The sequence below is a fragment of the Ornithodoros turicata genome, chromosome 2, assembly GCF_037126465.1.
Source record: "Ornithodoros turicata isolate Travis chromosome 2, ASM3712646v1, whole genome shotgun sequence".
In the NCBI taxonomy this organism is placed as follows: domain Eukaryota; kingdom Metazoa; phylum Arthropoda; class Arachnida; order Ixodida; family Argasidae; genus Ornithodoros; species Ornithodoros turicata.
Genome location: NC_088202.1, coordinates 85,607,015 through 85,619,761, shown reverse-complemented (window position 1 = coordinate 85,619,761; position 12,747 = coordinate 85,607,015). Strand labels below are relative to the sequence as shown.

General features: G+C 42.2%; 1 protein-coding gene across 3 annotated transcripts in view; it reads right to left on the bottom strand.

Moving 5' to 3' along the window:
- Window positions 1-584: 584 nt before the first annotated feature.
- The window catches only part of LOC135385651 (fasciclin-1-like), a 75,143-nt gene continuing 62,980 nt past the window's right edge, over window positions 585-12,747 (bottom strand). For 2 of the 3 annotated variants that reach the window (XM_064615103.1, XM_064615104.1), the window contains 3 exons: window positions 7,772-7,943; window positions 7,500-7,608; window positions 585-3,988 (listed from right to left, as the gene is read on the bottom strand). In XM_064615103.1, the coding sequence (XP_064471173.1) occupies window positions 3,789-3,988; window positions 7,500-7,608; window positions 7,772-7,943 (481 nt within the window). In that variant the 3' untranslated portion in view covers window positions 585-3,788. The remainder of the gene's footprint in view (window positions 3,989-7,499; window positions 7,609-7,771; window positions 7,944-12,747) is intronic. The other variant, XR_010420461.1, reaches the window with a different exon arrangement.

The window sequence follows — 12,747 nt, the reverse complement described above, 5'->3', positions numbered from 1 at the left end:
TTCTAACACTTTTCTGACAAATTGAGGACCACTCGGGGACGTCCTAAGGATGCCATTCCTATCCCTGTGTGACATCCCTGGGATAGCCTGGTGAGGTCAGTGTGTTCTTTGGGAGTTTAAAGGTAGCTTCCAATGACAGCTTAGAAGGAAACACAGAAGTACAATGAAAAGATGGCTAAGAAGCAAGCGAGCTGGTGAAGCTGATGCATAATGTAAACATCCCAAGACTAGGGAACACGAAGGGACAGATACAACACGAAGACTTATTGTGTTGTGTCTGTCCCTTTGTGTTCCCTAGTCTTGAGGTTTTACGTTATGCACAGAAGGAACTTGTGAAATGATGGTGCTAGTTTTCATTAAAATTAGTCAAGCATCCACGCTGCTACAAACCTAACTTTTCTTTTGGAAGCTACTTAGTGGGCTCAACGCATTACATTCCCTGACCAGAAAGCAGTCCAAGTTCACAAAGTGCATTTTATTGCATGTTCAACGTCTAAATCACGTAGCAGCTGGTTATGACAAGCTGGTAGGGTCATGTTACACTATTTCATCTTTTTTGAATAACACTCACTCCAACACAGAAAGCGGATGCATGTGCACGTTTTTATTTTTGTTTTTCTTTCTCGAAGATACTCTGTATATCTCATGCACTCATAGTGAAAGGGCCCTTTCTATAGAAGCATGTAGACTAGGTTATATATCATAGATGACACAGCAGTTTAGTGAGAAGCAAGGAATATCAAATCTCGCAGAAATTGTCGGGCTTCTGTTCTGAAGAGACAGGACTGCCAATAAGACAAAGACCCTCAACCATTATTATTTACTGTTGGGCGTAAGCCCATAACGGCACACAGTTCTCTAGATGCAGTAGCTTCAGTAGCACAATGCTACTGCCATTTCCCCAATTCATGTTTTGTACCATAGCTGTCATGCTTCATTATCATGACATCTTGTAACATGGCAGAAAGACAGCATGCAGTGATGAACTATACGATAAGAGTTAATCTCCATGTCGTAGTAGTTACCATCTTGCCGCTGTTATACCTTGAATCTTTCAAAAACGTACAAGTGCCACATTGTGTTCACATTGCAGACATTAGCATGGATGTACAGTAAAGCGAACATCTCAAAAGTTGACATGGACAACGCGCTCAGTTTTTCCTTTCTTCCCCTTTGCTTGTTTCGTCTCGCAACCCTCGCACACGATTCTGTGTTAGTGCAGGACGCTAAGGATGTCTCGTTCCTGTCACAAAAGAACGTGATGATTATTACACGTTCACATACACTGTGATGTGAAAACACGAGACCTTTCCTAACCCGTAGCGCCCCCTACAACCACGAAAAATGAGCTGTGATGCATCAGGTGAGAATTTGTCCTACGGACCCACGACACTTCAAATATTATATGGCAGTGTTATTTAAGTTTTCTTGTAAGTATCAGAAATACTCTTACGCTTCCTCCTAGTATCGATGGTCTGCATTTGCACCTCCTACAGTGTCAAGCGGGCCTTTCCACCACAATTGCCAAACTGAGACATGTTCTGAAGTAAACGTACATACATTTGTATATCGACACCAGTGGCAGTTTTGTCAAGTTACTTTCTGTACACTGTAGGCCTCGAAACATCTCGGAATGCTTGAAAAACACAAAGTCAAAGGTGAGTAGCGTTAAAATCAAAACAGTGTTATGGGGGTGTGCATACACAACGACAACTAATCCAAAGATATACAGAGAGAGAGGAAGATATAGGAAACATGGGATCAAGTGGGTGCAGCAAACAATCAGAAAAAGGCGCTGAGCTTTCATTATAGCAATATCTTATCATATATAGTCTGTTCACTACTCTGACATTCTGTCTTACACAGGTCGGGACCATATACCTCAGCACATCGAATTAGGAGAAAACCTTGGATATTTCATGCACATCATTACAAACACAACAAACTTTACATAAATATATATCCATCTGTCTATATTATCTTTGGTCAGCACAACTTCGGCAAATATGCACTAGTTCAGAAAATCTGATGAAAAATCGAAATTTATCAACATTTTCAACTAAATGAAGGGACACACCAACAGCTTTGTGTCTCTGCTGAAAAATTGAAATACAGAAACAGCAATGGGACGACAGAAGCCAGTAAGGTACAGCCCGCATCATAGGTCTGTAGTAGCTGACACAGTTAACATCTGATGCATATGAAAGTGGAATTATATATATGCATGAATATACTATGTGTAAAATAGCAATTGAATTGAGCATAGAAAAGAAAAAGGTTTCATGACATTAACACGTTCTACTGTACACAAAGCATTTGTGGAACAATTCTTCAGTAAAGACCTATTCCACCAGTCTCCAGTCTTCTGCAAACATAACTACAATATGTATCATTAGAGCCTGAAGTTTTTGGGAAATATTCTTTTCTAAATTCAGGGGGTAAAAATCTGGTAACTAAATTCATGCGAATTCAGGTGAAAAAACTTCCAGTATTCTAAATTCGGGGTGAAATCGGGCTGAGTTACTCTAACTGTGCTGGTTTGGTACAAACGGTGATGTAACGAATTTGCTGCCAAAGAAGTTAGTGTGCATTCCTACAGACGCCTCACAGTGAGGGTAAAAATCAGGTTTCACACTAAAGAGGCAACCTTCAATTCGAGGTGCAAATTTGGGGAAGAATAGGGTTAAACCCTAAAACTTCAGGCTCTACATATCATTCAGAAAGACCATCATAGAATTCCAGAGTATGCATTTCTGAAAGGACAGAGCACATGCATGCATCACTTTTTAGCGCAAGAACCCGTTATTATTAAAAATTGTCTGATTTTACGAAGTGATATTCAATTCAGCATGACTTGTGACCATATGAAAATCCCATTCCGTTAACTGTCCTCGCAAAGTACTGACTCCATGCTGCACTACAAACAGAGTTTGCAACCTTTCACTAATGGACAACAACACGTGCACATTCCCTAATGTTCCATTGCCCATTGAGGTGCACATCTAGCTGCTTGCTGTGGATGTAACAGCATATAACAAACAGTGATAAAATGGAAAGGTTCTCCATAGAATGCTATGAGCACAACCAAAAAAGGTTTTGTTGAAGTGAATGCTAATCCAAAATTGAAGATGCACAACATAAAGAGTAATAAAATTACCTGTACGAAGACATAATACACTTGTATTTACATAAGAACATTCGACCTAGTGACATATGATTGTACAGAATGAAATAAACTTGCTTAGCACACAGTCTAATGAATGCTTCATGTTGATTGGAATGGAAACCTTGGCAACAGCAGCACTAAACATGGGAGAGAAGCCCACCCAGGACCGCAGACATTTTGTTCAGTACCCGTAGCAGTCTTCTTGTCAGCATTCCGGAAACACGAAGCCCTCATTAGTGTGGCTTCAAATAAATCCATCTTAGAATATTAACAGATTTTAAAAAATATACAACTGGGTCGAAACGTTGCTTATATGCAGGGCTGAATGTCAGTCTTGCAAAAATGGTTTCCTAGAGGCACCCCACCAAGCGGCTTTAGAGATGATGGTGCCCTGAATTACAAGGAAACATGTTCTCTATGGCAGCAAGGCTGCTTGCCCCTAGGATTGAGTCACGAAACGATTGTTGGTCATTTTCCCCATGTAATTCCTATGAAATTTGCCCTGTAAGGTATCGAGCTCTTAAACTAAACCTCAGAATCCTGTGGTCAGCCCTGTGCCAGTGAACACAGTGTTGTTTTTCTTTCAGGGGGGGTGACACAATCTGTGAAAACCCTGTGGTACCTAAATCAGCCTCACAGTCCTGAGCATGAGCATCAATGAAAGTAGCAGTGTTCCAGAGATTCCTGGAACTGCTGCGGCAGATGTCATATCTCTTTTCATCATCATGACTTTGCTGATGACATGAATTACGCCGTTCGTGGCTTGGACATCTGGACGAACAATCACGGCATCCCTGCCTTCCCACATCAGGTGGATTTTGCCTTGAAAATAAATTGTGTACAAAGGATTAGTCTTCCAGCATAACTTGCTGTGGCATATGCAGAGTGACCTCCATGGAGAAGAATATGGTCAGAGAAAGAGGTCCTACTGACTGATAATGCGGCATAAATACAGGTATTTTTCAGTGAGTGATTCCCACTGTACTATACATAAACATGTTAGACATATTCTATAATCTTGGTCCCTTCACAGTTTTTGCTTTCCCGTGTATCAGCCTCGCTCAGCATATTCTTTGACAGCACCGTAGATCACATTGCACATGTGTGTGCATTCTACAGCTGAGAAGTGCTCTGCACTGCTGCTTGACAGTCCCATATTCGCACAAGTACAATATTTACCCGCATAATTTGTGCACGTTTTCTCCCAAAAAAAGTTAGAAAAGCTTGGGGTGCATAAATTCCCGGGAGCATTTGTAGGAAATGACATGATATGTACTCCTAAGTTATTAGTATACCAGTCACGGGGTCACGGTAGAGCCTGTATTAATGTTATCGCTGCAATGCGCAGACATGAAACAACCGCTGGTCGGGAGGCGAAATATCGGACCCCGTACTGCTGAACATACCGGCAAAACGCTGTGAAATCGATAGCAGAACTGTCATGTTCCAACTATGGTGGCCCCTTTACTGCAGCGTGAAACTGCTAGGTGCATTGACAATTGAAAGTATACAGTAAACCTCGTTAATTCGACGCCCAATAATTAGGAATTTTGGATAATTCGGGCTGCCCACGCGGCCCCCACAATCATGCATACAAAGGTATAGGAATGGACGCTCGCTAATTCGGAAGCATTTGGAGCGATTAAGGATAATTCGGCACTTTTGACATTCGCTCATGGGGCCACGGAGTCAAGTTGCGCGAACCTGACAAAGCCACATTCGAGTGGTGGCGCCAGTAAACAGCAGCAAAGTGAACTGACGAAGCACCCATTGCCATCACTATGATCATTGGCATCATGTGGCGTCTGCCCTTTGTCATAAAGACCAACACGTGTTTGCACGTCTTTGTGTGTTTGGTCTCTATGGTCTCATGAAACTGCTTTCGGCACTGCAGTTTTGTGTACCAACCAAGCAGCGAGGTGTGAGGCGAAACGGCCAGCGAGGACGACGATCGCCATTTTGGTAGCGTCCTGCCCGCTGCAATGTAGCTTTCGGATTACTTTGCAACTGACGAGGGTGTCGCCGTAGCAAGACTGTTTATCGTCGACGATGCCCTGGGCATCAATGCACCAGACGACGAATGTGAGTGGGAGAAACAGAACATTACACTCCGTCGCACCGTCAAAGAAGCCGCAGAGGATCTTGCATTCCTCAAGGACTTTTGCAATGGCACACCTGGCAGCATTCAGGCACATGAGCACCTATCCGAGACAAGTGTTTTCAACGCAGAGATTTTGTCCTGGAAGCAAGCAATGCTTACGCAGTTTTTCTCTAAATCAACCTGCGTTTACATGGGCAGATATAACTAGCATTTTGTTGTTCTTTCGTTATTTCGACACTCGGATAATTCGGACGTGGGTCGTAGATCCCGTGAGATCCGAATTAACAAGGTTTTACGGTACTATGTTTTGTCCACTTTGTTTATGTCACATTGCATTGTAAGTTTATAGCATGTTTGTCCACCATTTCCTTCCATGCCTGTTTTGTTGCTCGAATGAGAGTATCAATCATCCACCACAGAGTATCAGTCATCCGTTAAAACGCAGGGCAAAAATTAAACAAATTTACAGTAGCAACTTTGGTAGCACTGATGCTGCTGTTGGCATTGGTTGAGAAATGGGTACACGAGGAGGGCGTGGTGAAGACGGCATAGTGGACATGGTAAGCAGAAACCAGTCACTGAAACACGATGGGCCTGATAACCATGCACGAAACTCCGGGTGAGCAAATTACAGAATATTTTCTTTTATCTGCATTTTTGGTACCAAACTAGGGCTGCGCAAACTATGCGAGTAAATACGGTAAGCTTTTACACTAAAATCTCGTTAATTCGGCCCCCGTTAATTCGGAATTTCGGATAATTCGGCTCCTCCAGTTGGTCCCGTCAAAACAACCATGTATTTCTATGGCAGGACGTACTCATTAATTCGTCAAAAAATTGAGCGGGCTCCGCATAATTCGGACTTCGTGGCGGACAATCGTCTGTCACAAACGCAAAAAAGAGCGGTACATTAGACTCCCATTGAGATCCCAGCCCGAAAATCGGCTGTCGCAAACGCGAAAATGAGCAGCGCAAGCTCCCATCGAGAGAGAGAATCACCCGATCTCCTTCTCTCTCCCTCTCTTATTGCACTTGCGCTGCCCTCTGCCCTTCCTCGCTGCTCCTCATGGCGTTCGTAACTCAATGGGAGTGTTCGGACTGCACATGGCCATGATTGCTCACGAGAATGAGATGCCACGGCCGCAGCACCCATCCGTGAAGGACGCCGCTCGGGCCCTAGCCACCCTCTTCTACGGCGGCCCCGATGGCGCCTGTGCTGAGGAACTGCTTGCGGGCGTCCGGAAACTCGTTATTCGCGTGCAAACATCTGGTAAACAGGCAACTATTAACCAGTTTTTTTCGGAAATAAACCTGTGTGAGTGCAGCGCATGTAAAAAAAATAAAGAAAATCGTTTTTTGACGTAAATTCGTTATTTCGGACACCCTGATGATTCAGATTTTTTTTGCGCTCCCTTGAAATCCGAATTAACGAGGTTTTACTGTATTCAGTAAGTTCACCCAGCCAGCTTATGGGGAACTGTCAAAATTTGTAGTACAGTCAAACTCCTTTATAGCGAACATCTTTTTAACGAAAATACCACTACAGCAAATTTTTTTTGCGGTCCCGCTGGAGCCCTATAGGTCCAATAATGGACATCCTTTTTAATGAAAATACCTTTACTGCAAATTGTTTTTGCTCTCCCCTGAGTTTCGTTGTAAAGGAGTTTGACAGTACTGATAGGTTACTCCCAATGCCAGTTGTAGCGGAAGAGTGGCTGTCACCTAAAGGACTGTTACGGTTGTCGAACATCTATGTACATGTGCATTAACATTGCATTCACTCATATTTCACATGGATAATGAGTTTGTCTGGGCACTGTCCTAGTTGACACTTTGGGATACTGCTGTAGTGTTCTCACTATAGTGTTCTTCCCACATTGACAAGATCGACTAGAATTTGTTTACTGTCACTACTAGTATATGCACTTCCCTGAGATAACCATGTATAACAGTGGGCTCAAGGAAGACTGCTTCATGCTGTGCATCATCTCCTGTTTTTAACTTGTAAAATGGGAGGAATCATTTCCTCACAAAATCCTTATGCAACAAGGTGACGTCGAGAAACAAGCACAGGTGCTCACATGATTAGAAAAGAGGCTCAATTTTGAAAATGGAAGTGGAAGAAAAATTTTGTATTCAGTACATACAGCTACATTTTTATTTCAGAGCAGCCACACCAAAACAGTGCACCAAGTGACATCTAAGGGTGTAATTCAAAATATAAGGTAGTACCATTAATGTTTCGGACATCCATCTTTCCACGCATGGTCTCAATCGAGTTCACAGATTCCAAATCGTGCTCAGTCAGCTCCCGATTAACAATCAGGTGGCGTTCCATGATCTGAAAGACAGGAGCAATATGTAGTGAGCTGTGAGCACCGAATGAAGAACTGAACTGTGATGATTATAAACATGTGTGTGTTTAAGCAGAGCTCCACAACCATTGTATTGCATGAGGATGCTATGATATAAGCAGAGTTACAATTATTAGCAAGATGTAATACCTTTTCAGCATGGTATGCGTACTTGTCCATGGACAGCTGCAAATACTCTGATGGCATTTCTTGCCTCAAATCCTGCCATGCCTTATCACTGGGTGCAAAGAAGGTGTATCTTCTGTCTGTAGAACGCAAAGTGTCTATCCATCCCTTATGTTGACTGAACCTCAAGGTGTCCCTGCAAAGCAAGAATATAGAACGTGCAATTACACTCACGCTTAATGAAGCGTTGCAAAATTTCTGTCAAATCTACACGTAGTATAAATAGGGCCTGACTTTTTAGGGTTAAACCCGTATCCGCCCGATATTTACCCCCCGAACGAAATCTGTAAAATCCGGGTTTAACCCGAATCTACCCGAAAACATCCGGGTCGCGTGGCACACACATAAGCGTGCATTAAAATAAAGTTTGATAACATTGCTAAACATTAGTTCATTGTTAAGACAAATTTTTATTAAACAAAAAAAAATCACCCGAATACACCCGAATTCCTGACGACAGAATATGCCGTAACGGGATTTAACCCGAATACACCCGAATTTTCAAATGAAAAATATCACCCGATATTTACCCCCCGAATTTGGCCAAAAATAAAACCCGAAAAAGTCAGGCCCTAAGTATAAAGTGTATGGGTGAAAAAAGGCTGCAAAGACAGTCGTTCTGAGGTGCGAAAATTGTCGGGCAGCCTCAGTTCTGCGTCAAGAAGCGACGCGAGAACAACAACCTGCCTCATTAGATTTGTTTTAGAAGCTTCTGCTGATGATGGCAGCAAGGTTACAACATCACAGTTATCGGAAACAACAGTGGGAAGGAAACAGGAAGAAGTGGGTCACCATTTTCTTTTATCACTTTTTACACTAACCTGATGCACTGAGCGCGGCCAACAATTTGCACATCTCAAAATGACAGGTTTCACAATTTCTTTTTCTCAGCTATTACTGTTGCAGTAGGGAATGTATTTTGTATTGGAATCAGATTAATCTGTCGTGCACTTTCTGTTTCTGGGATAAAAAGATTGCACTGACCTGGCAAGTTTCGGAGTTCATTTTAATAACTAAATTTATTTTGTTCGAAAATTACTTGCAGCACATGACAAAGGTTCCCTAAAAATGGCTTTGATCACACATTTTTTCCATAGCATGCTCTTTTTCACTCAAATGTTTTTTCGTGGTTAGTGAAACACAGTGTACAGTGGAATCTCGCTAAATGGAAATCGTTTTAACAGAATTACCATTTAAACTCAACAACTGGCCCAAAACTGTTTGGTTTTGTATTCATGCAGTGCAAAAACACATATATCATTTTACTGGAAGCAAAATTTTTGCACCTCCGGGTAAACGAAACTGACTTGAATGGTTTTCCGTGGCGTATCCGGGGGCGGGGGGGACCACATCATCCAATTGTATATTCAATCACGTGCCAGGTATAGAAACTAGGGGTGTGCGAATATTCGAATTCTTGAATTCGAATCGAATACCAAATGCTCGAACTATTCGATTCGCGAATCGAATATCCAATATTCGATGTTTCGAATATTCGACTATTCCACGAATATGAGCGACACAACCCGAAAGTGGGCTTCACCTGATGCTTCCGTGCATGAGGTGAAGCCTCCTTTACGAAATTGCCCTTGCTGCAGGACCAACACAGGCCGGATGGTGTTTAGTTTAAGATAACATTATCCAAAGTTAGTTTTGTAGACATCGTCTGTGGAAGGGGCGGCGCCCCTCCCACATGCAGTTTATCGGTGCCGACGAGGGACTTTGATTTGATGTCTGTGAGGTTGCCTTTAAAAAGTTAGGACTTTTGAATAATGACTACAGCCCACGAACAAGAAGGGTGTCTTAAAGATGTCCTTTACATCTAAAATTTCAGTAGTGCAACTTCCTAGGACGAGTGCAAAGGAACTAAAGTGTGTTCATGGCAAAGCTGAGGCAGGATGCCAATTAGTTTGTTTCACAAATGGCCTGTGGTTGTCTGAAACAATTACAGCCTCATCCGTATAACATGCTACTGCCTGACAAAATTTTGAAATGAGGTAACCACTCCGGTACTCCAGTAAGTGTAGGCTCACCTGAAAAGCAGGAAGCACTCTCATGTGAAATTAAAGATTAGGGGCTTTAAACAGAAGAATTGCATGTCTCTCTTGTGACAGTTAATGCCAGAAAAATTACACTAAAGCCATGGGCTACAAAATGGAAACTTTTAGTGCGAAAGTCACATATTGTAAATTTTGCACGAATATTCGATATTCGATTCGGTATTCGGAATTTTTTCCCTCATTCGATTCGATATTCGATTCGACTTAAAATATTCGGATTCGCACAGCCCTAATAGAAACTGCAAGTGTATAATTTAATGGCTCGGGAAAAGAATGTTTTCTCACGAAGTTAAAACTAATCGTGACGAGAGGATTTCGTATGTTCAATCATGCGCCAGGTATAGAAACTGCATGTGTACAGCTTAAAGGCTCAGGAAAACATTGTTTTCTCACAAAGTTAGAATGAATTGTGACGTGAGGATTTCGTATATTCAGTCGTGCACGAGATATGGAAACTGCAAGTGTATAACTTAATGGCTCGGGAAAAGAGTGTTTTCTCACGGAGTTAGCACGAATTGTGATGTGAAGATTTTGTATATTCAATCATGCGCCAGATACGGAAACTGTTTATGCCAAAATTATCACAGAAGCCGTCAAAAGATAAATATTGCTGTTTTCGTAAAACTTTTCCTCTCTAAAAACGCGTACTGTGCCGAAAAATTGGTTCACGAGCCTGTCGACCGAAAAGCTGCCATGTCGCGACATTCGGCAGTTTATGCTTTGAGCGAAAAAAGTCGAAGCTGCACACAGCACAATTACAATAAAGGAATTTGAATGTTTCCTAGATGCAACATCTGTAATTTTAGTCATTTAGGTTCCCAACAATAAATTACCAAACTGAAAGAATGAGTTCAAATGCTTGCTGACGCAGAAGTCTGTCCTCCTTCATGAGGCACATTGTTCTCGAGCTGCGGAATGAGTAGTCACAGGTGGGATGATGGGAGTACACACGTGGGATCTTCCTCATCACTGATGTGAACAGGGAAACCTTACACCATTGAACGAAAACAGTACCAACCAACCATGTGATTGGCTCGCGAGACCAGTTGCCGCGGCTGCAGAGCAGCACGCCAACCAAAAATTTCATGTTCAAATATCTCATAGGAAGAAGCCTGCAGAACCAGGGATATCCGTCGGAGATCCAGGAGAGCAGGATTTGGGCACTGATTGAACTTCACAGAAACATTACCAGGATGCCGTCCAGAGATATACGAACGAATGTGGGACGTTTATAAAATCTTGTTCCGAATGTCAATTTAATTGTAACTTTTCTATAGTGCCGGAAGCAACCAAAAATAACTTGTCTGAGCATGAGATATAGGGTGACAAGTAACAGCTTGTAACAAATAAGTAACAGCAATGTATTTACGTAGCACTCTTCGAGCAACAGAGGAAACATATTGGTTTTACAGATCCGCTCAGCAGGTAATCACACTATATAGAGATGATAACTAGAGCCTGAAGTTTTTGGGAAATATTTTTTCCTACATTCGGGGGGTAAAAATCGGGTAAATAAACATTGCACTAAATTCATGCAAATTCGGGTGAAAAAACTTCCAGTACGCTAAATTCGGGGAGAAATCATGCTCAGTTATTCAAACTAACTGTAGCGGTTTGGTACAAATGGTGATGTAACTGCAGTTTTCTGCCAAACAGGTAAGTTAGTGCATTCCTACAGACATACCAGTGAGGGCAATTTGCCGGGTAAAAATCGGATTTCACCCTAAAGAGGCAACCTTCAATTCGTGGTGCAAATTCGGGGAAGAATCGGGTAAAACCCTAAAACTGCAGGCTCTAATGATAACCTGAGTTAAAAACACTGTATTTGACAGGAACGGATGTCTGGAATGTTGTTGAGTATACTTTGGCTCGATGCAGGTGCAGGGGAATCGCGAAGACGCTTCCTCGTCACCATTACAAATGTTTTACGCCCCACTACACTTAATGAACGTGCCCCAACAATTTGTATTTCAGTATATGCTCCATCCAGTTCGCAAATGGAGGTTACTGCGGTTGCCCCCAGTGCCCAAAGCTTATGCAAGCATAGTGCAAGGAACGGCACTTATGCTGGTCGCACAGTGTTGCTCTACGTGATGAATCTTGTACTGCCACAAACCTAGCCATAATGTAGAGTGACAAAAGCATTTTGATATATCTCATCAAGAGGTGTGGCATCGCACTGGATAGCACAGTGCAACATCTATGAAAGAAGACAATTATATTAATTAAAATCAAGCATTTTAGAACATCCTGTGAATATCCAAATATCCCGAAGTTATGTCTGTGGGACATTCCTCAAACGTAGAAAAAGTGGGACAAACCATAGTTGCCAGGAAGTACACGCAACATCTACAGGCTCTCTGAGATAATCCCTGGGATATCCAAATATCCAGACTAGGATATCGCACGGACATCACCTGGACATATATGGTTTACTGGGAATTATGAACGGTATTATTGTGATCATTTAAGATATCAAGCGTTGCACATTGTTTGTTTCCACATCTGTTTACTTAACTGCTGAACGCACATAGTTTTTCTTGCCTAGCTTGTTAAAAAACTCATAATGCCAGAATTTTATCAACTTGCCAGCATTGTCCTAGCAGTGTCGAGTGAGCGTTGAAAGGGAGGTGGTAGGGACAGAGACACAAAACACAACTGGACAGGACTGACACTGATATCATCCTTGACATCAGCTGTTTACAGCTGTTGTAGTCAGTGCAACAGATGGATAGCACTGACGGTTCTTATCATGGAGGCCTCCTGAAGACATAGGGGCCTATGGAAATTGCTCTACCAGTTTACATGAACCTTGGGTATTACGTTAACACTTTTTTTAAGTATCAACTGTGCTTGTCAAATCTGAAAATGTTTGACCTC